Genomic DNA, 23,051 nt, shown 5'->3' on the forward strand with positions numbered 1-23,051 from the left:
TCTTATGCTCTTGTACTTGGTTATGCTTGGTTATAGTACCATTTTACGGAATGGGATGCAAAAATAGTATTTCACTGTACCTAGGTACATGTAACAATAAAGTACCATTGAATCCCCCCTTGTTACTGGGGCAGTTAGATATGAATGATAAACACTGGCAATGTTAGCAACATATAAATGCCATGTATAATTATAAAAAATATATTTCTGCTAAACATTTCCAATGTTTTCTGTTTTTGTAATTAAAATCTCAATGATGTGATATTCCTTTCCTGCTGCATACTAAAAGTGCTGGAGTCGAGAATACCCATTTGTAGGATGAGTCATTCTCCCCAGCATGAACTGAATGCACTGCATATTTCATCAATAAAGAAATTAGAATTAACAAAGTATAATATAACAAAGAAAAGGGCTGCTTGGCGCATCATGTTTCTTTCAAAGACCAATCCAATTTATTTCATTTCCCAATCATTTCTGAAGGTCCTATGAAATTGTCCTCTGCAAGTAAATCCTCATGGCACGCCAAGTTATCTCTAAACGTATTATCAATTATCATAAGTCTTATTCTGTTACTGAAGAATATTCAGCTGCTGAAAACTATTTCTCTTTAATTACTTACCAAAAAAAATCAATGTTTTGAACATCAAATCTTAAGCAAATCCAAATCCAATGCCTTTCGAAGAGAACTACTGAGTTACCCTATTCCGTCCTTTTTACTGAAGTCTCCAATTCTAGTAAATCTCACCTACAGTATATTCTCTGTAGGGACATGGCATGTTTGCTAAAATATGATGGCCAGCATTGCTCACAGATAAAAAAAATTGTAAAAGTGTAGCATGAGTTCCATGCTGTTATGTTTAATGCCTCTAATTACAAAGCCAATGTGCTTCCATAACTGCTGTAAACTTGGAACTGTCATATAACTCACAGAGGGGGAGCCCAGTTCCATTTTCACATAAAAGATTCCATTAATTGAAGTAGCATCAAATAATAACAAAATTTCTTTTGTCTTGACCTATGGATTCATATTGTACACATATTTTTTCTCTCTGGACTGAACCATATTCTCACCTGCAAAATAAAAATAATTTGATGTGTGCAAGTGCTTGCCATAGTCATGAAAGTTCTCATTGATTCTCAGTAAAGTGATTAGAAGGAAAGTATTCATAGAGTCGGAATTTGGATGAATTAGAAAACTGATGTCTATTCTCTTGCACCTTGTAGAACCTGTGTACTTAACTGCATTCTGCTGAGCATCTTTACCCCCACATTGAATCTAAGCAAAGTCGAAGCTCCCTGCACATTGCAAGCCAATGCTGTAATATGCATTGTCAACAGGATGGAACCCTTTGGTTCACTGAATCCATTTGTCATTAATGTATTACTAAATTTCTTGGTTTTGCTTGAGTGAGATTCCAATCTCATGAGGAAATTGAAGCACCAACTTTAAAATGGATTATTGAACATGGATTGTCGACAATTTGCTGCTCTCATTCCTTGATGCGTGCACAAATCATATTCTCTCAACCATCTCCCGTCATTCACAAATAGAAAATAGACAATAGGTGCAGGAGGAGGCCATTCGGCCCTTCGAGCCAGCACCACCATTCAACGTGATCATGGCTGATAACTGGTCTATAATTTCCCGTTTTCTCTCTCCCTCCTTTCTTGAAAAGTGGGATAACATTAGCTACCCTCCAATCCACAGGAACTGACCCGGAATCTATAGAACATTGGAAAATAATCACTAATGCGTCCACAATTTCTAGAGCCACCTCCTTAAGCACCCTGGGATGCAGACCATCAGGCCCTGGGGATTTATCAGCCTTGAGTCCCATCAGTCTACCCAAAACTTTTTCCTGCCTAATGTGGATTTCCTCCAGTTCCTCTGTCACCCTAGGATCTCTGGCCACTAGAACATCTGGGAGATTGTTTGTATCCTCCTCAGTGAAGACAGATCCAAAGTACCGGTTCAACTCTTCTGCCATTTCCTTGTTCCCCATAATAAATTCCCCTGCTTCTGTCTTCAAGGGACCCACATTTGCCTTGACTATTTTTTTCCTCTTCACATACCAAAAAAAGCTTTTACTATCCTCCTTTATATTATTGGCTAGTTTACCCTCGTACCTCATCTTTTCTCCCCGTATTGCCTTTTTAGGAGATTAGCTGTACCCAGTCATTTCAAATCATAATTTTGCCCTGGATGTACAAGCACTTCCAAGGGATGGACTGCTCGTTCCTTAGTATAAACCACAACATTGTCAAGAGGGGATGCTTTAGTACTGATGTTAAATGGAGTAAAGTGACATGGTAATGTGAACTGAGGGCACACTCAGAGTTTAGTTACCTATAGGCAAAATCAGTAAATTCAGGGGGTAAGGGAAATGACAGAGAGATGGAAAGAAAGACAATCCCGGATCAAATGCACGTAAGGATAATAGGAACAAGGGTGAGAAAAGAGATAGAGGAATTGATAGAGACAAAATATAAGAAAGAACAGAAGGAACGTCATTAAAACAGAGGAAAAGAAAAATAATGAGATGGATAAATAGGTAAACAGAGGCAGATGATACAGAGGAAAATAAATAAAGTCACAGATAGGAGGGGAACAACAGGCACCTGGGATGAAGCAGGCATTGGTGATCATTTTCCAATGTTCTATAGATTCAGGATCAGTTCCTGTGGATTGGAGGGTAGCTAATGTCCCACTTTTTAAGAAAGGAGGGAGAGAGAAAACAGGAAATTATAGACCAGTTAGTCTTACATCAGTGGTGGGGAAGATGCTGGAGTCAATTATAAAAGACGAAATTGCGGAGCATTTGGATAGTAGTAACAGGATTTACGAAGGGGAAATCATGCTTAACTAATCTTCTGGAATTCTTTGAGGATGTAACTAGGAAAATTGACAGGGGAGAGCCGGTGGATGTGGTGTACCTTGACTTTCAGAAAGCCTTCGGCAAGGTTCCACATAGGAGATTAGTGGGCAAAATTAGAGCACATGGTATTGGAGGTAGGGTACTGACATGGATAGAAAATTGGTTGACAGACAGAAAGCAAAGAGTGGGGATAAATGGGTCCCTTTCAGAATGGCAGGCAGTGACTAGTGGGTACCGCAAGGCTCGGTGTTGGGACCGCAGCTATTTACAATATACATCAATGACTTGGATGAAGGGATTAAAAGTACCATTAGCAAATTTGCCGATGATACAAAGCTAGGTGGCAGTGTGAACTGTGAGGAAGATGCTATGAGGTTGCAGGGTGACTTGGACAGGTTGTGTGAGTGGGCGGATGCATGGCAGATGCAGTTTAATGTGGATAAGTGTGAGGTTATCCACTTTGGTGGTAAGAATAGGAAGGCAGATTATTATTTGAATGGTGTCAAGTTAGGAAAAAGGGACGTACAACGTGATCTGGGTGTCTTAGTGCATCAGTCACTGAAAGGAAGCATGCAGGTACAGCAGGCAGTGAAGAAAGCCAATGGAATGTTGGCATTCATAACGAGAGGAGTTGAGTATAGGAGCAAAGAGGTCCTTCTGCAGTTGTACAGGGCCCTAGTGAGACCGCACCTGGAGTACTGTGTGCAGTTTTGGTCTCCAAATTTGAGGAAGGATATTCTTGCTATTGAGGGCGTGCAGCGTAGGTTTACTAGGTTAATTCCCGGAATGGCGGGACTGTCATATGTTGAAAGACTCGAGCGACTAGGTTTGTATACACTGGAATTTAGAAGGATGAGAGGGGATCTTATCGAAACATATAAGATTATTAAGGGGTTGGACACGTTAGAGGCAGGAAACATGTTCCCAATGTTGGGGGAGTCCAGAACCAGGGGCCACAGTTTAAGAATAAGGGGTAGGCAATTTAGAACAGAGATGAGGAAAAAACTTTTTTAGTCAGAGAATTGTGAATCTGTGGAATTCTCTGCCTCAGAGGGCAGTGGAGGCCAATTCTCTGAATACATTCAAGAGAGAGCTAGATAGAGCTCTTAAGGATAGCGGAGTCAGGGGGTATGGGGAGAAGGCAGGAACGGGGTACTGATTGAGAATGATCAGCCATGATCACATTGAATGGCGGTGCTGGCTCGAAGGGCCGAATGGCACCTATTGTCTATTGTCTATTATTGTGGTTCATTTTAGAATCATTGTTGGTTGAAAACTATAACCATACTTATTTTCAAAAGATTCCTCTCCAGGGGAAATAATGAAATCTGATGTTAAGATAATGAGAGAGGGTCCAGAAAAATATCTGCAAATGGTTCCTGTGATGGGAAGATAGGCACAGCATGCAGCCGAAACCCAAAACGTCACCCATTCCTTCTCTCCAGAGATGCTGCCTGTCCCGCTGAGTTACTCCAGCATTTTGTGTCTATCAATGTAAACCACATCTGCAGTTCCTTCCTACACATGATTGGGAAGATGTTCAGTTCAGTTTAGTTTATTGTCACGTGTACCGAGGTACAGTGAAAAGCTTTTGTTGTGTGCTAACCAGTAAGCGGAAAGACAGATACTTGGACAGGTACATGGATAGGAAAGGTTTGGAGGGATATGGGACAAGCAGAGGCGAGAGTAGCTTGATTAGGCAGCTTGCTTGGCATGGACGAGTTGCGCTCTATGACTGATTCAATATTGAGTCCAGAAGCCTGCAACGTGCCCAGATGGAAGATGAGTTGCTGTTCCTCAATCTTGCATTGGATCTAAATGCCCCAATTCACTTTTGATTCTCACAGGTTTCTACGCAACTCAATGAAAAAGCAGTTGGAGAGACACAATATTTAAGATTACGCTTTTCTAACCCATATATGAAATTATTTTCAAAAAATATCTAATTGTAATATCATGAAGGAACTCTTTTTTCCAAAACAAGATTTATTGTTCAGAAATTCGCACCTAATTTAGTATGTCAATCTACATCGTTGTATTACAATGAAGTTGAGATTATTGCTAGTTCTTATTGCACATCGTTTGGTAAAAAGTTAATTTCTTATTCTTAATTCATGTTTTTTATTCGCTGAATCAAAATGAAAAGACGACTGCCTCGTTTTTACCTTCAAGCTAAATCTAAATGTGTGAACAATTTGTAACGGGATTTGTCTGATATTTATGTCAGAAGGTGTGTTTGATGACAAACAGAAACTAATCCAACCTCTCCTGTGGTAATTGGCATAATACTGGACATGTCTAGTTCATTGACAGTTATTGTGATTCAGAGTTACATTGAAAAATGCAACTGTGAGTAAAGTATCATTGTGATCAGAGGTGCTATTTTATTATTTTTATTCTGTGGTAAAATCATGAACATTTTTAAAATTTCTTCCTTAGTGATTATTAAATACTTTGTTTCCTGGGAAACTGACGCTAAAAAAGCGTGTTTTAGAAAACATAATTTCAATTTTTGATTATAAAGTTTCAGATTTTAATTGTTATCCCAGCAGCTAAAAGCATTCAACTCCTCCAAAGCAGCTTAATGCTGCCTGGCCCTCTGAGTTCCTCCAGCACTTTGTGTTTTTGACTAAATTGTATTTTATTCTGTACAAACACTAAAAAAGCAAACTGCAGAGAATAAATCAGATTTCCTCTTAACTGTGAAGTGAGTATGTGTACTGAATTTTACAGTTACTTCTCAAAGCTTCATAAATCACATCTGCCATCTTGGTCCAAGCCCTTATTTTGCACAAAATGTTTGCTGTATTTGCATACATGACAACTGTGGCCACACATCAAAGAAATTCATTGTGCTTGAAGTGTGTCGCAATTCCGAGAACCATGTTAGACTAATGTATCAACACAGCTCTTTTATCTTTCACATGAAGGCACATTGTACATCCAATGGGCGATCACAGACTTATACAGTGCCCCTAACATTGAAGAATGACCCAAGTGGCTTAATTGAAGAATCAATTTCCAAGAATGATTGCAGGAATGGGTGGGTTAGCATATGATGAGTGCTTGACAGCACTGGCAGCACTGGGCCTCTACTCGCTGGAGTGGAAAGGTAGCTAATATTATCAAAAAGCCTTCATAACTTTCACCATGCTCTCATTCCTACCATTTTGGAAGAATGTATCGGAGACTGTGATCATGAGGTTCAGAAATAGCTTCTTCCCAACAACCATCACTCTCCAGAACACTAAAAAAAACTAACCTCAACTGAGAACTTCTATGGGCCACTTTTGGTTGCACTCAGGATTTAGGGTTTTTGGTAGTTATTAATTTATCAATTATTTTTTTGTTTATTGGGTATTTTCTGTGCGTATTGCATTTCTTTTAAATCTGTTAAGCTGCTGCGAGTAAGAATTTAATTATTCCATTGTAGGCAGAAATAATGAAACACTCTTGTCTTTCTTACTCTTTCCTGGAGCAGATTAGGGCAGCTTGTGGTTATGGAATGTGGAAGGTGAGTAATAAACCTTAGAGGTAACAAGACATAGATGATGATTTCAGCAGCGCGTAAGCTGAGTTGGAGGCAAGCAGGCCATTAATGGCCAACTCATGGGTCAACTAAAATGTCAAGATTTGGAACCCAGTCAAACAGACAGTGGCCATGGAAAGAAACTGCAGAAAGAGTTGGGTTGTATAGTTTATTCCTTAGTTAGTTCACTATAAATCTAACCAGTTTTCTAAACACAAAATGCTGGAGGAACTCAGTGGGTCAGGCAGCATTTGTGGAGGGAATGGCTGGGTGACATTTTGGGTTGGAACCCCTCTTCAGCTTCTAGCATTTGTAGTTCATTGTCAAAGCTTAACAAAGCTTTTCACCATACCTCGGTACACGTGATAATAATAATAATCCTATACCTAAATCTGTAATCACATTTCTGTAGAGTTTATAAATATTCAGAACATGTAATATTCAGTGCAGGGAAAAAATAACTAATATTTCGCAGTTGACGTTCTTGACTATGACTGCACCTTCTTGTGTTCAGTCACTGCTTCAGAGATGTTAAATGAGGGGAGCTGATTGAACATTGTTAAATAGCACACCAGCACCATTGTTTCCTGGCCCATCATAATGGTCTGTCTAACTTTATGAGCTCAATAAAAGCATTTGCAAGAAAATCCCATTTGCTTTAAAAGTCCCAGGTGATGTAAAGAAACAAAAGATCAAAAACAATCTCAAAAATTAAAAGGCAGTCTTTTTTCTTAAAAGTGGAATGAGTAACCCTTGGTTTCCCTCTCTCTCCGTCTTTCCCCACCCTAGTTCTCCGACTAGTTTCACTGTCCTGATTAATTTTACTGTTTGTATACCTCGTTGTCACCTTCGCCTCAGCCAACAATGAACCATTCTACGTTTCCTTGATTATCGTCTGCTTTGATCTGTCATTTTCACACCTTGCCTGTCCAGATCTCCAGTTTCCCTCTCCCCTGACTTTCAGTCTGTAGAAGGGTCTCGCCCCAAAATGTCACTTATTCTTTCTCTCCATAGATGCTGCCTGTCCCGCTGAGTTACTCCAGCATTTTGTGTCTATTTATAGAGGTTAATAACTGCCAGTGGACAGGGTGCTAAATGTCATGGAGCATGGAAACAGGCCCTAAAGCCATCTGCATCTCTGCCAACCATCGAGCAACCATCTACACTAATGCTGTTTTTCACACATATTTTCATCCAATTCTTGCCTTCTCTTCTTGCCACCACCCAACCACAATGCAGGTATATTACAGTAGCAAAATAACTTTCCAACCCACATATCTTCGGAATGTGGGAGGAAACTGGAGAACCCAGAGAAAAATTACACAGTCACAGGGAGAACATGCAAACTCCACAAAGACAGTACCCACGGACAGGAACGGACCCAGGTCTCCTGTGCTTTGAGGCTACAACACTAACCACTGTACCAGTGAGCCCCTATGTATGGGGAGAAAGGATGTCAGAGAGAACGGTCTTTGACCAACCATCTGCCCTCCTCACCTGTGTCGACGTATTACATGCCAAGCTTTGTACTGTGCCTCCTCCAACTTCCAACTTTCTGCCCTCCTCCCCTACAATCAGTCTGAAGAAGGGTCTCAACCTGTAACATCACCTATCCATGTTATCCTGAGATGCTGCCTGACCCGCTGAGCACTCTGTCTTTTTTTTATAAACCAGCATCTGCAGTTCCTTGATTCTACAATTAATTTACCTTGTTCCAAATGCTGTGAACATTTTTTAACCTACTGCGTTGCTTGACAATGTTTTTGCCATATATTCACTTCACTTAATCCTTTTCTGACTCCCCATTTTGTCTCCGTCCTTCCTCAATTTCTTTTGAGGTTTCCATCATGCAGCCAAACTAGTTGAACAACCAATGCTTTCGGCTGTTTAGAAGAATGGAGAGCAGATCTTAATGAAGCACAAGTTTCTGAGAGGGGATGACCCAGGATGACCCCCCTCCCCCGATGGGAGTGATTAAAATATGTTTTCAGGATAAGATCACAAAAAGGAGGAGTTTTTATTCCCAGAAGATTACAAATCTTTGGAATTTTCTGCCCCGGAACGTTGTGAAGGCTGAGCCACTGAGGATGAGACGGATTTCTGGATGATAGCCAGAGAAAGGAGATAGAAAACTTAGTAGCATGATATCAAGTCGACAAACCCTCAATGTCAGCAAAATGAAGAAGCTGATCGTCGACTTCAGGAAGCAGAGTGGAGTACATACCCCATCTGCATCAGTGATGCTGAGGTGGAGATCGTCGAGAACTTCAATTTCCAATAACAGATCCTCACAATAACAGACCTCTAAATGGATTTTGGTTATAGCGGACCAAGGCTGCCTTTGCACCACCCACCCCACTTCCATCAGTTACCCAACAAGCTGGTGCCATGTGACGGGAGCTTCTGGTTGTGGGAGCAGAGAGAGCGAGCAGCATGAAGGCAGTGTGAGTACCGGGCCCGTCCCTGGCACACCGCGTGTAGGAGCGGGGGCTCTACGGCTCCTTGGCCTGTAAATTCCCGCTTGTTTAAACCCCTCACCAATGTCGCATTACTTCCCTCCCCGCCTTGTGTTAAACATCATCCTCCCCCCCCCCCCCCCCCCTCACTCGGTTATGGCAGACAATTGGCAATAATGGTTACCACCCCACCCCTCCCCCATGGTCCGTTATAGCGAGGGTTTACTGTATCACAAACAATTTGTCCTGGTCCAATCACATTGACTAAAGAAAGCACACCAATGCCTCTAGCTCCTCAAAAGGCTAAGGAAACTGGCATGTCTCCAGTGAGTCTTATAATTTCTACCGATGCATCATGGACACCATCCTATTGAATACTTCACAGTTTTTCAGAAGACCACAAGAACTGCAGAGAATTATGATTGCAACCTTGTCCATCAGGCAAACTAGCCTATCATACCACCCCCCACCCCCCTCCATCTACTCTTCACACTGTCTCGGGAAAGGAGCCAACATAATCCAACCTTATTGTTCCTCAGCTCCGCACTGTCAGCTTCTATCCCCTTCCAAAAATTCACAAACAGGACTGCCCTGGCAGACCCATTGTTTCTGCCTGCTACCCCACAGATCTCATCTCCTAACCCCTTGATGCCATCCTACCCCCCCTTGTCCAGTCCCTTCTGACCTTCATCCAGGACATTTCATACTCACTTCAACATTTCAATGACTTTGTTTCCGGGTCCCCATTGCCTCATCTTTACCATGGATGTTCAGTCCTTTTGCACCTCCTTCCCCTCCTCCACTAACATTCTCCTCCGCCTGGCAGAACTTGTCCTCACCCTCAACAACTTTTCCTTTGACTCGAGCACGAGCATGGGCCCCAGCTATGCCTGCCTTTTTGCTGGTTACGTCAAACCATCGCCCAACTCTTTCTCCACTATGTTGATGACTGCATCAGGGCTGCCTCCTGCACCCGTGCAGTACTCATTGATTTAATTAACTTTACCACTAACTCCCAGCCTGCCCTCAAGTTCACTTCGTCTATTTCCGACTCTTCTCTCCCTTTTCTTCATCTGTCTCCATCACAGGGGACAGACTATCGACTGACATCTTCTACAACCCTACTGACTATCACCTTGCCTTTTGCAAAGTCGCTATCTCCTACTCTCAATTTATCCATCTCTGCCGCGTTTGCTCCCAAGATGGGGCTTGTCATTCTAGAACATCCGTCTTCACTTTTCAGTGAACATGGTTTCCCCCCTAATGTCACAGATAGATCCCTCTATCACCTGCATCTCCTCTATGTCCCATAGTTCTGCTCTCACTCCCCCTGCCACCAGACAAGAATAGAGTTCCCCAGGCCCACACCTTTCACCCTACCAGCCACCGTGTCCAACACATCAGCCTCTGACATTTCCATCACCTGCAACATGGTCTCATCACTAGTCACATCTTCCCATCTCCATCCCTTTCTACCTTCTGCAGTCACCACTCCCTATGTAACTCCTTGGTTCATTCATCCCGCAAGGACATACGACCTGCTAATTCAGGCTATTGCATTCAAACCATTCCCCTTCTTTGCTCTTCCAGAATTTATGTATAATTTATTTATAACGTGTCTTTGTCGGTTGTCTGAGTCCATGTGCCTATGATGCTGCGACAAGTAAAATATTCATTGTAACTGTATTCACTGTGCTCATGCAAATGACAATAAATTCCACGACTTCATTTGACTTTGCTTTTGCCCTCCAAATTATTTCCTCACAAGTGCCGACCCAGTTTCCTTTTGACGTTTCTGATTAATTGTTTCCATCTCCGATGCAGGCAACGCATTCCAGGTCATAACTGCTCTCAGACATGGGGACGGGTACATTAAAAGACATTTGGACGGCGACATGGAAGGGAAAGGTTTAGAGGGATATGGGCCAATGCAGGCAGGTGGGACTAGTGTAGATGGGGCATCTTGGTCGGTGGGGGCAAGTTGGGCCTTGGGACATTTTCATGCAGCATGGCTCTAAGACGGTGTAAAAATCTTATTCCTCACAACTGCTTTGAAACGTTTGCCTCCAAATTTAAACCTCTCTGCCCTGGTCCATGTTTTTTAATCTATTTACTCTGTCTTAATCATATATCCAGTATTTTATGGCATTAATGTATTTGAATTTTACAGATTACAAATTCAAGATAACATCAGTATTTGATTTGAAGGTAGACACAAAATGTTGGAGTAACTCAGCGGGTCAGGCAGCATTTCGGGGGAGAAAGAATGGGTGACGTTTCGGGCTGAGACCCTTCTTCAGCCCTGAAACATCACCCATTCTTTCTCTCCCGAAATGCTGCCTGACCCGCTGAGTTATTCCAGCATTTTGTGTCTACCTTCGATTTAAACCAGCATCTGCAGTTTTTTTCCTACTCGATATTTGATTTCATATTAATTGTATGTCCTGTATGTGACAGCTGATGGGGTGGAAGGTGAGGACTAGGGGGACTCTCCCTGTTACAACTGGGGGGAGGGGAAGCAAGAGCGGAGCTGCTGGATATCGAGAAGACCCTAGTGAGGGCCTTGTCTATGATGGAAGAGGGGAACCCCCGTTCCCTAAAGGATTAGGACATCGGGGAATAGAACACTTCATCTTGGGGGAAGATGCTGCGTAGAGGGAGGAATTGGGAGTAGAGGATAGAGTCTTTACAAGAAGGGTGGGAAGAAGTGTTGTCTAGATAGCTGTGGGAGTCTGGGTTTATAATAGATGTCAGTTGATAGTCTGTCTCCTGTGATGGACAGTGAGATCAAGAAATGTTAGGGAGATTTCAGAGATGGTCCAAGTGAATTTGAGTGGAGGATGGAAATTAGTAGTAAAATTAATGAAGACAGTGGGTTCTGCATGGGTGCAGGAGGTAGCACCAATGCAGTCAGTGTTAATAATTGGTTTTAATATAATCACTGTTGTGTACTGGAAATAGCTTAATAGTTTGAAAAGGTTTGAACAATTGAATTCTCCAATTTTAGATAACTACAAAACTAAGACATTTTGGAAATATCGGGTGCATTGTCTAAATTCCCATTCTTGCCCTAATTAAATTCTTGAATGCCAAAGCAAAGAAGAAGTCTGAAGAAGGGTCTCGACACGAAACGTCACCCATTCCTTCTCTCCTGAGATGCTGCCTGACCTGCTGAGTTACTCCAGCATTTTGTGAATAAATACCTGCGATTTGTACCAACATCTGCAGTTCTTTTCTGTAAAATAAAAGTTCTGAAACTTCTAAGAAGAAACATATTCAAACAAAAAGTTGTACAATGGTCTGCATTTCTTGGTGAGATGTGCTCGTTTTAGTAACTTCCCTCTTTACTGTGGCTAAACTAAAGCGATGCTTTCGATTCACATTCACGTTAAGATCTCAAACGTGACAGGTAAAATTAAATACAGTGTAGGAAGGAACTGCAGATGCTGGTTTACAACGAAGGTAGACACAAAATGCTGAAGCATCTCTGAAGAGAAGGAATGGGTGACGTTTCGGGTCGAGACCCTTCTACATTATGTATAAGAAAATAACTAAAGATGCTGGTATAAATCGATTTATTCACAAAATGCTGGAGTAACTCAGCAGGTCAGGCAGCATCTCGGGAGAGAAGGAATGGGTCTCCACCCGAAATATCACCCATTCCTTCTCTCCCAAGATGCTGCCTGACCTGCTGAGTTACTCCAGCATTTTGTGAATAAACCCTTCTACATTATTCCCTTCTCATCTGTATGTACACTGTGAATGGCTCGATTGTGATCATGTGTTGTCTTTCCACTGACTGGTCAGCATGCAACAAAAGCTTTTCACTGTACCTCGGTACACGTGACAATGAACCAAACCGTAAACTTAACAGAGGTAAAATTAAATGGTGGGTTTTTAGTTAAAAAACTGCACGACTGAAATAATTTGCATTGTGTGCCAGCGACAGGTGTGCAATTTTTGCAGAATGGCAGCAAAGTGAAATGGGGGAGCAAGCGGGCAGCCCCCGGGGGTTGGGACACATTGCAAGGGGAGGTGTTGATTGTATTGATTGCATTGGCGTGGGGCAGTTGCAACCAGAGCAACAACACAAAGCGCGACCCCAGCAACGCTGCTGCGCCCATGCGCTTGCAAGCCCGCAGCCCGCCAATCAACCCTGCCCATTGCACAGCCAAGAGGGGTGAATGCACGGGGAATATCGTGCAAACAACGCGCTGGGAAGGGGCAGCAGCACCAGGAGCGTGTGTGGGTTTGCTGGCCGTGATTGTAAATGCAGTAGGGGGTGTTTGTGAGCACTGGGGAGCCGGGGATGCAAGGTGGGAGGGGAGGTGTGTGTCCTGACTCACCCCTGGCCCCCGCCGGGCTCACCGCTTGTAGACGCGACAGACGCCGCAGCACACGCTCCGTCCTTTACTGTTGTGCCGCTCAAAGTCACCCCCACCCTCTCACCTGCTCCCTCCCTCCCGCACCTCATTCTCTCTCTCCCTCTCTCCCCCTCTCTCTAGAGGTTCCCCCGTCTTGTCAGAGGAGCCCGCACCATCGCCCGCCCGCCCCCGCGGAACAAACCAAAGAGCGGAGAATGAACATGTCAGTGATTTCTCTGCAGGAATACGAGTTTGAGAAACATTTCGATGAAAGGGGAGCCATAGCATGGATGCAAGAAAACTGGTGAGTGGATTGCAGTGCACTGCAGGTGTGTAAAGCCCCGGCGCTTGGAGGTTGAAGGATGCACCGCTCCCTTTAACATGAGACCCATTCAAACCCGTAAACAGTTCGAGCACAGATCGAAAATCCGGCTCGTGTTATCAATAATCACGGGTCCGTCTGCTTCTGACGGGGTCTGGATTGTATTCTCGTGAAACTAGTTGTAATTTTGCATTGAGAGACGCGTTCCTTACATTGAGAGTCGCGGTGTGTGACCTGATTTTAATTGACGGTGTGTGCAATAATCTGGTGTAACCGTGTCTGCCCATCAGGGCTGCAGGTAAACAGACCGGAATAGGGTGGATACCTTCAATAAAATGCGGATCGTGTCCAAGTGGGACGTTATAAGACTTGTATTGTAGCAATGCTCAGTCTGTGTGGTGATTCTATTTGCCTGGTGAGTGTTGTTCAGGAATAATGGGTGATTTAGGTGCTGTACACGAGCACGATTACCAACTTCCACTGTGACTGTACACCTTGATTTATTCACAAAATGCTGGAGTAACTCAGCAGGTCAGGCAGCATCTCGGGAGAGTGTACACCTGTCAGGCACATCTGTAATTACCCCCGATGAATGCTTACGCTATCTGGCATCATTTTCAGACAGTATAACAAATACCAACGTCGTGGTACATTACAGAATGTGAAGGATATTTGCAGTCCTTAAATTGGCCAGGCCCCATGTGGTAAATGGGATTCATTGACAATTCTGTATTTACAAGAGACCAGAGTGAAAGAGTCGTGGTGCAGCTTTGTCTAACGTGCAGCTACTTTGCAACAAAACCAAATATTAATATTCTGCATTACTTAGTTAAACTAACCATAAAAATGCATTGCAAAACACAAAGTGCTGAGAGAACTCTGTGGTCAGGCAGCACATGTGGAGCGAAGGGACATGCAAAGTTTCTGGTCAGGATCCTTCTTCAGACTGATAGAGTAATGGTCAGAATGCTGAGAAAGAGTGGCAGGGTGTGTGGTAAAGTTTGACAAGTGATGGGTGGAGACAGATGAGCGGCCGATTGGCAGATGGGTGGAGATAGTGACAAAAGCAGCAGCTGAACATAGGTGTCAGATAAGGAAAGAATAGGAGGAGTGAAATGTGAAGCCAGAGGATGGGAGAGTCTGAAGAAGGGTCCCGACCAGAAACATCACCTTTTTCTCCAGAGATGCTGCCTGACCCGTTGAGTTACTCCAACATTTTGTGTCTATATCCAGAGGGGGGGGGGGGGATATGGATGGAAGGGTTCGGGGGGAGGGGGGGAGGGGGAGATTTACTGTGGGACATGGGGATGGGATGGAATTGTATGGGGGGGGGGAGGGAGAAGAGTAACAGGTGATGGGCGAGATGGGTATCTACTGTGGTAGATGGTACAACAGAAAGTGAAGGATATTATTTGTGACGTTAGTTTAAATACAGTGCATATGTATGCATATATCCACAACAGCAGAATATATGTTTGCAGATAAGCAATGTAACTGTCTTTAGTTCTTGTAATTGAATTTATTCATGGACATGATCTGAGCAGAGCTGAAGTTATTATCTTGGTTGCTGCAGAATACAGATAATCCGTAAGTGGCTCCAGTTTTATAATTCATGTGATGTTGTTTGAGACGTGGAGGATAAGTGTCCAAGTAGATTTTTTAAAGGTCGTGGCATCCCCTGAATGTTGTTCACTTAGGAAATTATTGCAAAACGAGGTTGGCAACTTTATCCCCTGGTCCCCTCCCCTGACATCAGTCTGAAGAAGGGTCTCGACCCGAAACGTCACCCATTCCTCTCTCCTCAGTTGCTGCCTGACCCGCTGAGTTACTCCAGCATTTTGTGATACCTTCGATTTGTACCAGCATCTGCAGTTATTTTCCTTGGCAACTTTATATTTTCTTTCAGTCAGCGGCAATTGAAAGTTGCCAGAAGAGGGTGGAGAGACACAAGAGGCTGCAGATGCTGGAATCTTGAGCAAAAAGCAAGGTCCTGGAAGAACTCGGTGGATCATGCAGCATCCATGGAGGAAATGGTTCTGACCTGAAATGTTGTCTGTCCAGGTGCTGCCTGGCCTGCTAAGTTCCTCCAGCATATTGGTTTTTGCACAGGTGGATTGAAGACTTCCTTCAACTTGAGTTCTGCAGAGTTTATTTGTCAGTGGAACTGAGTTCTCATAACCTTAAAGGGAAATTTGTTTTAATCGCTTGATGATTTTAAAAAAAGTGATGCAATGGGGGTAGATCTATTGCATGTCTATCATTGCAAGAGGGACAGAGTATTGCAGGTTTCTATAAATTTGTGCTTTGCGGAAACCATGGTAATCGAAGACACAAATAGTGCAGTAATGCGGCTAATAAAGTTGCAGCAGGGACTCGGGTTTGTTCCTGCCCGCCCTTCGATTCCATGAGTTTCCCCAAGGCGATCCAGATTGCTCCCACATCCCAAAGATATGCAGGATGGGAGAACAATTGTACTGCAGATTGCCACTGTAGATTGTCCCTAATGTGGAGGAGATTGGGTGGAATTAAAAAAATAACTTTGTATGTAAAGACGGTATGGAGTCTGTGGGCTTGAAGGCTTGATTTTATGTTCTATGACTCTATAATAACTATACACATGAATATTGTTAAGTCCAGTGCTCAGTACAGTATTGCAGCAATATTAACTGCATAAAGTTTTAGTTAGAGTAAGCTAATTGCAACCCTGGGGAGGAGTTGCCTTCTCGGCTCTGAAAACAACAAAGAAACACTTCATGTGCAGGAAGGAACTGCAGGTGCTGGTTTACACTGAAGACAAACACAAAATGCTGGAGTAACTCAGCGAGACAGGTAGCATCCCTGGATAGAAGGAATGGGTGACGTTTCGGGTCAAGACCTTCAGACTGAGTCGGGGAAAGGGAGACACAGAGATAAGGAAGGGTAAGGTGTGAAAATGAGACACCGAAAGAGATGTGGATCAAGGAAAATGTAGAATAGATCATTGTTAGCTAGGAGCAGGTGATAACAAAGCAAACGGATAAAATGTAATTGGGGACAGTTAGACTGGTCGGAGAACTGGGAAGGAGGAGGGATGGAGAGAGAGGGAAAGCAAGGGTTACTTGAAGTTAGAGAAGTCAATATTCATACTGCTGGGGTACAAGCTGCCTAAGCAAACTCTGAGGTGCTGTTCCTCCAATTTGCACTGGGTCTCACTCTGGCAATGGAAGAGGCCCAGTACAGAAAGGTTAGTGTGGGAATGGGAGCAGGAGTTAAAGTGTTTAGCAACCAAGTACAAGCAAGTGTTTAGACCTAGCACAGGCTTGGTGATCGTTTCACTGAACACCCCCGCTCAGTCTGCCTAAACCTACCTGATCTGTCAGTTGCTAAACTCTTTTAACATTTCCCTTGATCTTTTGATGTCGCGGCTTCACACGTTACCCTTCCTTATCTCCCTCTCCCCTGACTATCAGTCTGAAGAAGAGTCTCGACCCGAAACGTCACTCATTCCTTCCATTCAGACATGCTGCCTTTCCCGCTGAGATACTCCAGTATTTTGTGTCTATCTTCAAAGAAACACTTCACTTCATTTTACAGCACCCAAATGCCAAAGGAGCTCTCACTGTCTCATCACATCCCAAAAAGGCTACAATTTTTCTGGCTGCTAAACTTTGGAAGACCATCCAGTTGTGGTGTGGGCACCAACTAAATTGCTGACCATCCTGAACGCCTGCTCACAGACGCAGAGCAAACAGGGCATGCTCAGCAGGCCAGGCGGCATCTGGGTGGAATCAGAAGTCAGATGAGATTCAGACCCTTCCTTGGAACCCGAGTTATCATTTCAACTGCTCAAGCGTAGATCCGTTGGCCAGCTCCAGCACCCTTTTGTTTTCTGTCGTCAGCTAAATCACATTTTCAAGGAGCACACATTGCTCTCACATGTTAACTGTGAAAATAAACATGAAATAGTTGATTATTTATTTAAATCCTAAAACCAACTACTGTCTTGAGAGTGATTCAGATTTAGTTTTGTTTTTTTGTGTCATATACATCAGGGTGCTGTGAAATTCCTCATTCACATGAAGCTCACAGAGTAAACAGTGTACATAGAGTAACAATCAGTACAATGCAAAACAAAGATTGGTGCCAGATTGCAGTGCAAATAAGATAGGATGAATGCATGTAGTTACTTTAGTATTGGGCCTTTGGGAAATAAAGGACCTATTTCCCTTGATTGAGAGATTGATAACTAAAGACATGAATTTAAGTTAACTAAAAGATGGATTAATGGAAGTGCAAAATAATCAGAAGAGTATTGAGGAATTGGAACTAAAAGCAGAACATTGGAAGAAGTCAGCGGATCAAGTTACATCAGTCGAGGCAAATGGAACAAGTCAACATTTCAGGCTGAGACCCTGTGAGGTTTAAGTTTAGGTTTATTAGTGTCACGTGTAGCAACGAACAATGAAAAGCTTTGTTGTGCATGCTATGCAATCAGATCACATAATCATATGTGTAAATATGATCAAGTCAAACTCCAGGACAATAGGTGGATCAAAGGGGAAGGCACAGAGTGCAGAATAGGACTCTAAGCACTGTAGCACACCCGTTCCATAAATAAGGTCCAATGTCCGCTAATAGGGTAGAGGTGAAACAATACAGCAGTTTTGTGGCCATATTCAGATTTAGTTTTTAGGCAAGCTTAGTAAAGCCTACACGCTTCACCTTGACACTTTGAAAGTAGGCACCACAATCTTGGTTATAATCCGTAGACACCTTTTAACTGTTTTTTGATCTGTGATGTAGCTAAAGGGCTTTGTATGAAACATAGGCGTGGCAATCACTTGACTCTCCTCTGCCATACAGTAAAGTTATTGCTGGTCTGATTTTGATGCCAATTCCATTTTCCAACCTTTCCCTCATAATGCTGACTCCCCTGTTGTCCAAACATCTGTAAATCTCAACCTTGAAGATATTCAATGAGTTAGCTTCCACTGAGGTAGAGAATTCTAAAATTTACAACTAAGAGTGAATCATTTTCTCTTCATCTCAATCTTAAATTTAATTTAGTTTAGTTTAGTTTTGAGATACAGTGTAGAAACAGGCCCATCGGCCCACCGAGTCCGCGCTGACCAGCGATCCCCGTTTATTAACGCTATCCTGTAGCCACTTGGGACAATTTACATTTACCAAGTCAATTGACCTACATACCTGCACGTCTTTGGAGTGTGGGAGGAAACCGAAGATCTCGGAGAAAACCCACCCATAGTTTAGTTTAGAGATGCAGCACGGAAACAGGCCCTTCGGCCCACCGAGTCCGCGCACATTAACGTTACGCTACACGCACTTTGGACTATTTTACATTTATACCAAACCAATTAACCTCCAAACCTGGACGTCTTTGGAAACTGGGAGGAAAGTGAAGATGGATGGATAAATGGATGATCCTTTCACTGAAACTATGCCCCATAGTTCCATGAGCAAAGACCACTACTGAAGAAGCTCAGTGAGTTAGTGTGTGCATCTGTGGTAGGTAGCATTGGCCTCTCTTGTGTGCCCACAGGGAATATCTCACCAGCCTCCCAAGCATCTTGCGTGTTTTAATAAGGTGGGCTCTCATTCTTATAAATACTAAGTGATGTCGTCCTAACTTGCTCATCCCATGAAATAATGTCACTTTTTAACATTATTTCCCACTGCCTCCATGCATGGAATAACCTTTGGTGAACCTTTACTGAAAAAGAAGACCTAAACTATTCATGATACTCTCGGTGTAGTCTTGCCATGTAAAGCAGGACTGCCTGGTAAACCCATTATTTCAACCGGCCTTGCTCCACCAAACTTGTGTCTTTCTCCCTTGATTCGGTAATTTCTCCTCTAGTCCAGATCCTTCTTATTTACGACCGTGACACGTCAGATTCCCTCTGCCAATTCCCCAGTCTCAATGGCACGTCTGAATTGTGAATGTAAAATCTCTAAATCAGGATGGTCTGGAGGCCCTCTGAGTCTTCCTTGAACAAAGGTCCATCCATGACCCATCACCAAAACACCCATCCACTTGGCAGAACTCATGCTCACAATGAGCATTTTACCCTTCAACTGTACTTGTTTTAACAAAGGTTTAGCAACGGGAATTCAATAGGCCAAATTCTTTTTGTGAGCTCCAAGGAACTGTGTTCGTTTCAGTACAACCTACATCCCCACCTTCAACTCCTTCGCCAGAATATTCGCCAGAATATTCGCCAGAATTGCTGCACTTATGTTGAATTTAAAAACATCTCTGCTCTGTTTGTGTGTGTGAACTGATGGGGCAGTAGATTGGATTTGTTCTGACTTTTGTAAACAAAACATGCCAAAGCTATCTTCCACGTTGTGAGATACAGGTCAATGATACAACTGGAACTGTTTCTTCAGCTGGTTCTGGACCATAGAACTTCTGTATTGCAGCGGAGATGTTGCCTGCATCCAGTGGTCTCATTCTTTCCTTGTTGTGATAGGGATTGAATGGAATTGAGGATCTCAGGAGAAAATCAAAATGGATCGTCTGTTCGATATTTCTGAATGTCAAAGAACAAAGAAGGCTGGAGAAAATGGTAGACGTTGCCCATTCCATCACAGTTATTGTTTTCTCCACCGCTAAAGGGATCTTCAGGATCTACCTCAAAAAGGCAGCTAATATCATCAGAGCCGCAACCATCCTGGTCACACTTTCATCTGGTTGATACCATTGGGAGAAGATGCAGGAGCCTGGGACCATTATCTCCAGATTCAAGAACAGATTCTTCCCATCAACCATCAGTCTCTTGAACCACACTGCACATCCCTCACCACAACCGTTCCCGAGCAGTGATATTAATTAGTTAAGTTTAGAGATACAGCGCGGGAACAGGCCCCTTGGCCCACCGAGTCCTCACCGACCAGCGGTCCCCGCACACTAACACTATCCTACACCGACTAAGAAACATTGAAAATAGGTGCAGGATTAGGCCATTCAGCCCTTCGAGCCAGCACCGCCATTCAATATGATCATGGCTGATCATCCAAAATCAGTACCCTGTTCCTCCTTTCTCCCTATATACCTTGATTCCGTTAGCCCTAAGAGCTATATCTAACTCTCTCTTGAATACATCGTTGAATACTAGGGACAATTTACATAAATACCCAGCCAATTAACGTACAAACCTGTACGTCTTTGGAGTGTGGGAGGAAACCGAAGATCTCGGAGAAAACCCACGCAGGCCATGGGGAAAACATACAAATTTCGTACAGACATCACCCGTAGTCAGGATCGAATCTAGGTCCCTGGTGTGATAAGGCACTACGCCGCCGTGCCGCCTGGAAATTAACTACATGGGGATTTGTATGAGGTTACACTATATACTTCGACTTGAACTATTGTGGTCTGGTTATGTACTATAACTGATAATTTATTTTATTATTTATTGTATGTTTATTTGTTGTGTTATTGCATTTATGGGCCTGTAAAGCTGCAGCGAGTTCAAATTTCATCGTTCCATTCCAGGTGCATGTGACAATTAAACATTCTTGACTCTTGACTTGGTAACCAATGCTCCGGCCCTTCCGCTACCACTAACATGTTGAGCCATGCCACCAATGCGAATGGGGATACTCTCAGAGCCTCCTCCTCCTCCTCTCATTAGCTAGTCAATTATTCACCACCATTCACAACTGGATGTGGTAGGAATGCAGTGCTTCACTGTGGTCTGAAGAAGGGTCTCGACCTAAGACGTCACCTGTCCAAGTTCTCCAGGACATCTGGAGATCTCTGACCAGCTGAGTTACTTCAACACTTTGTGCCCTTTGATGTGATCTGTTGCTTATGATTCTCCCTCAGCATTTTTTTTTGTTGCTTTTTGGCATTCCTGATATCCTATGATGCAGCTTTACCAGGCTGTCATCTTATTTGAGGTCTGAATGTTGCAGCCATTCTGAATTTCTCTTAGAGCCACGGAGCATGGAAACAGGCTCTTCAGCCCAACTCGGCCATACCGGTCAAGATGTCCCCTCTAAGCTAGTCCCCTTTGATGACATTTGGTCCATACCCCTCTAACCTTTCCTATCCATGTACACAAATGAGTTAATCCCTTGGTTTGATAATGATGATTGAGTAATATCTTTACTGGTCCATGAGATTATAGATTGTGATGGCATGCATTTCTGCTGCTGATGCTGATTCACAGTGCCTCATATATGCTTAGCTTTGAGCTATATTCTGAGTCTTGATGCAGGGTCTCGGCTCAAAACATTGACATAGATCTTTGGCTTCCACAGATGCTGCTTGACCTGTTGAATTCTTCCGGTGTTCTTTTATTTCAATCCAAATTCCTAGCATCTGCAGTCTCTTTTCTCTTGTTCCAACCCTTGCCACCCCAACCCAGTGCCAGTATGCATAGCAAGATATTACTGAATTGTATGCAACAAAAAAAATGTTGCTGTGCCTAAATACATGTGACAATAAAATGCCTTTGAACTGTTGAGTCTATCCTACTGATGATAATTTTAGTGCCACACGGCATGACAGAGGATGTCCTTGGGAACCAGTCACATGAATCTTTGCAAAGTTAAATGCTGAGATCAGCTGCCTAATCCTTTCAACATTTCTTCTTGGCTTCCGCATGAAGAGCAAATGAATGAATTGTATTTTAGTGGGAAAGCGATGATAACTGTGCAACAGACGCTATTTGCTGGGACCGAAGAAAAATCATAGCATAGGGAACAAATGCAGTGGAATGATTCCTTGAAAACAAAATCTTGGAAATTAGATTAGAGGCTAGAGTAAAGCTTTCTCTGTGACTTTATTGCAAATTGAAGTATTGCCTTGCCTGGCACACAGGGTGAATTAATTTAATAATGTTGCTCCTACAAGTTAAACAATCACGATTTCAATCATGATATCTTTCAACCTGTGCAGATGATATTTTTATGGATTGTTTTAGATATATTTCTCTCTGAAATTGTTCTCAACCTTGCAGAGGGCGGCTGACTGAGCTGAGACGCGGGTTCAAATTTGTGATCTAATCTGTACGGCTCGCTGGGTGAAGTCAATCAGCACTGACAAGTCCACATTACAGTGCTTCCAGGAAGATGAACAAACCAATCAAGGGCCTAATCTTGCGGGCTGTGGTTTGGAACCATTGGTGTTCAGACACTGGGACGGAGGTTGAGGATGTGCGCACACACCCCAGGACTTGCTGAGTAACGGACGACTATCTGCCGCTGCATTCAGCTGCCGATCTCCACACACAGAGCTCAATATTGCTGAGATATCCCCAGCTTCACCCCAGTCCGACCTGGCTCAGGGATCAGAGACCCCATTAACTTTTTTATTTCAGGATTCTTTGGCTGCTGATGAGAAAAGAGATGGGAAATTAATTTATATTTAAAAATCATTTTGTTCCACTTTAATGTTTTAATTGATTCCAGTATCTTTTATACGTTTCAATTCGTTTATTAAAATTTAATGTTTGAAACGATTTCACATTTAATAGTTTTTGAATGTCCCTTATT

General features: G+C 43.0%; 1 protein-coding gene across 2 annotated transcripts in view; it reads left to right on the top strand.

Moving 5' to 3' along the window:
* Positions 1 to 13,033: 13,033 nt before the first annotated feature.
* The window catches only part of LOC144609907 (very long chain fatty acid elongase 6-like), a 58,373-nt gene continuing 48,355 nt past the window's right edge, over positions 13,034 to 23,051 (top strand). The window contains exons 1-2 of one of the 2 annotated variants that reach the window (XM_078428305.1): positions 13,034 to 13,106; positions 13,367 to 13,529. In XM_078428305.1, the coding sequence (XP_078284431.1) occupies positions 13,441 to 13,529 (89 nt within the window). In that variant the 5' untranslated portion in view covers positions 13,034 to 13,106; positions 13,367 to 13,440. Of the gene's footprint in view, positions 13,107 to 13,290; positions 13,530 to 23,051 lie in introns of those variants that run through there. The other variant, XM_078428306.1, reaches the window with a different exon arrangement.

Source organism: Rhinoraja longicauda, chromosome 35 (genome assembly GCF_053455715.1).
Source record: "Rhinoraja longicauda isolate Sanriku21f chromosome 35, sRhiLon1.1, whole genome shotgun sequence".
Taxonomy (NCBI): Eukaryota; Metazoa; Chordata; class Chondrichthyes; order Rajiformes; family Arhynchobatidae; genus Rhinoraja; species Rhinoraja longicauda.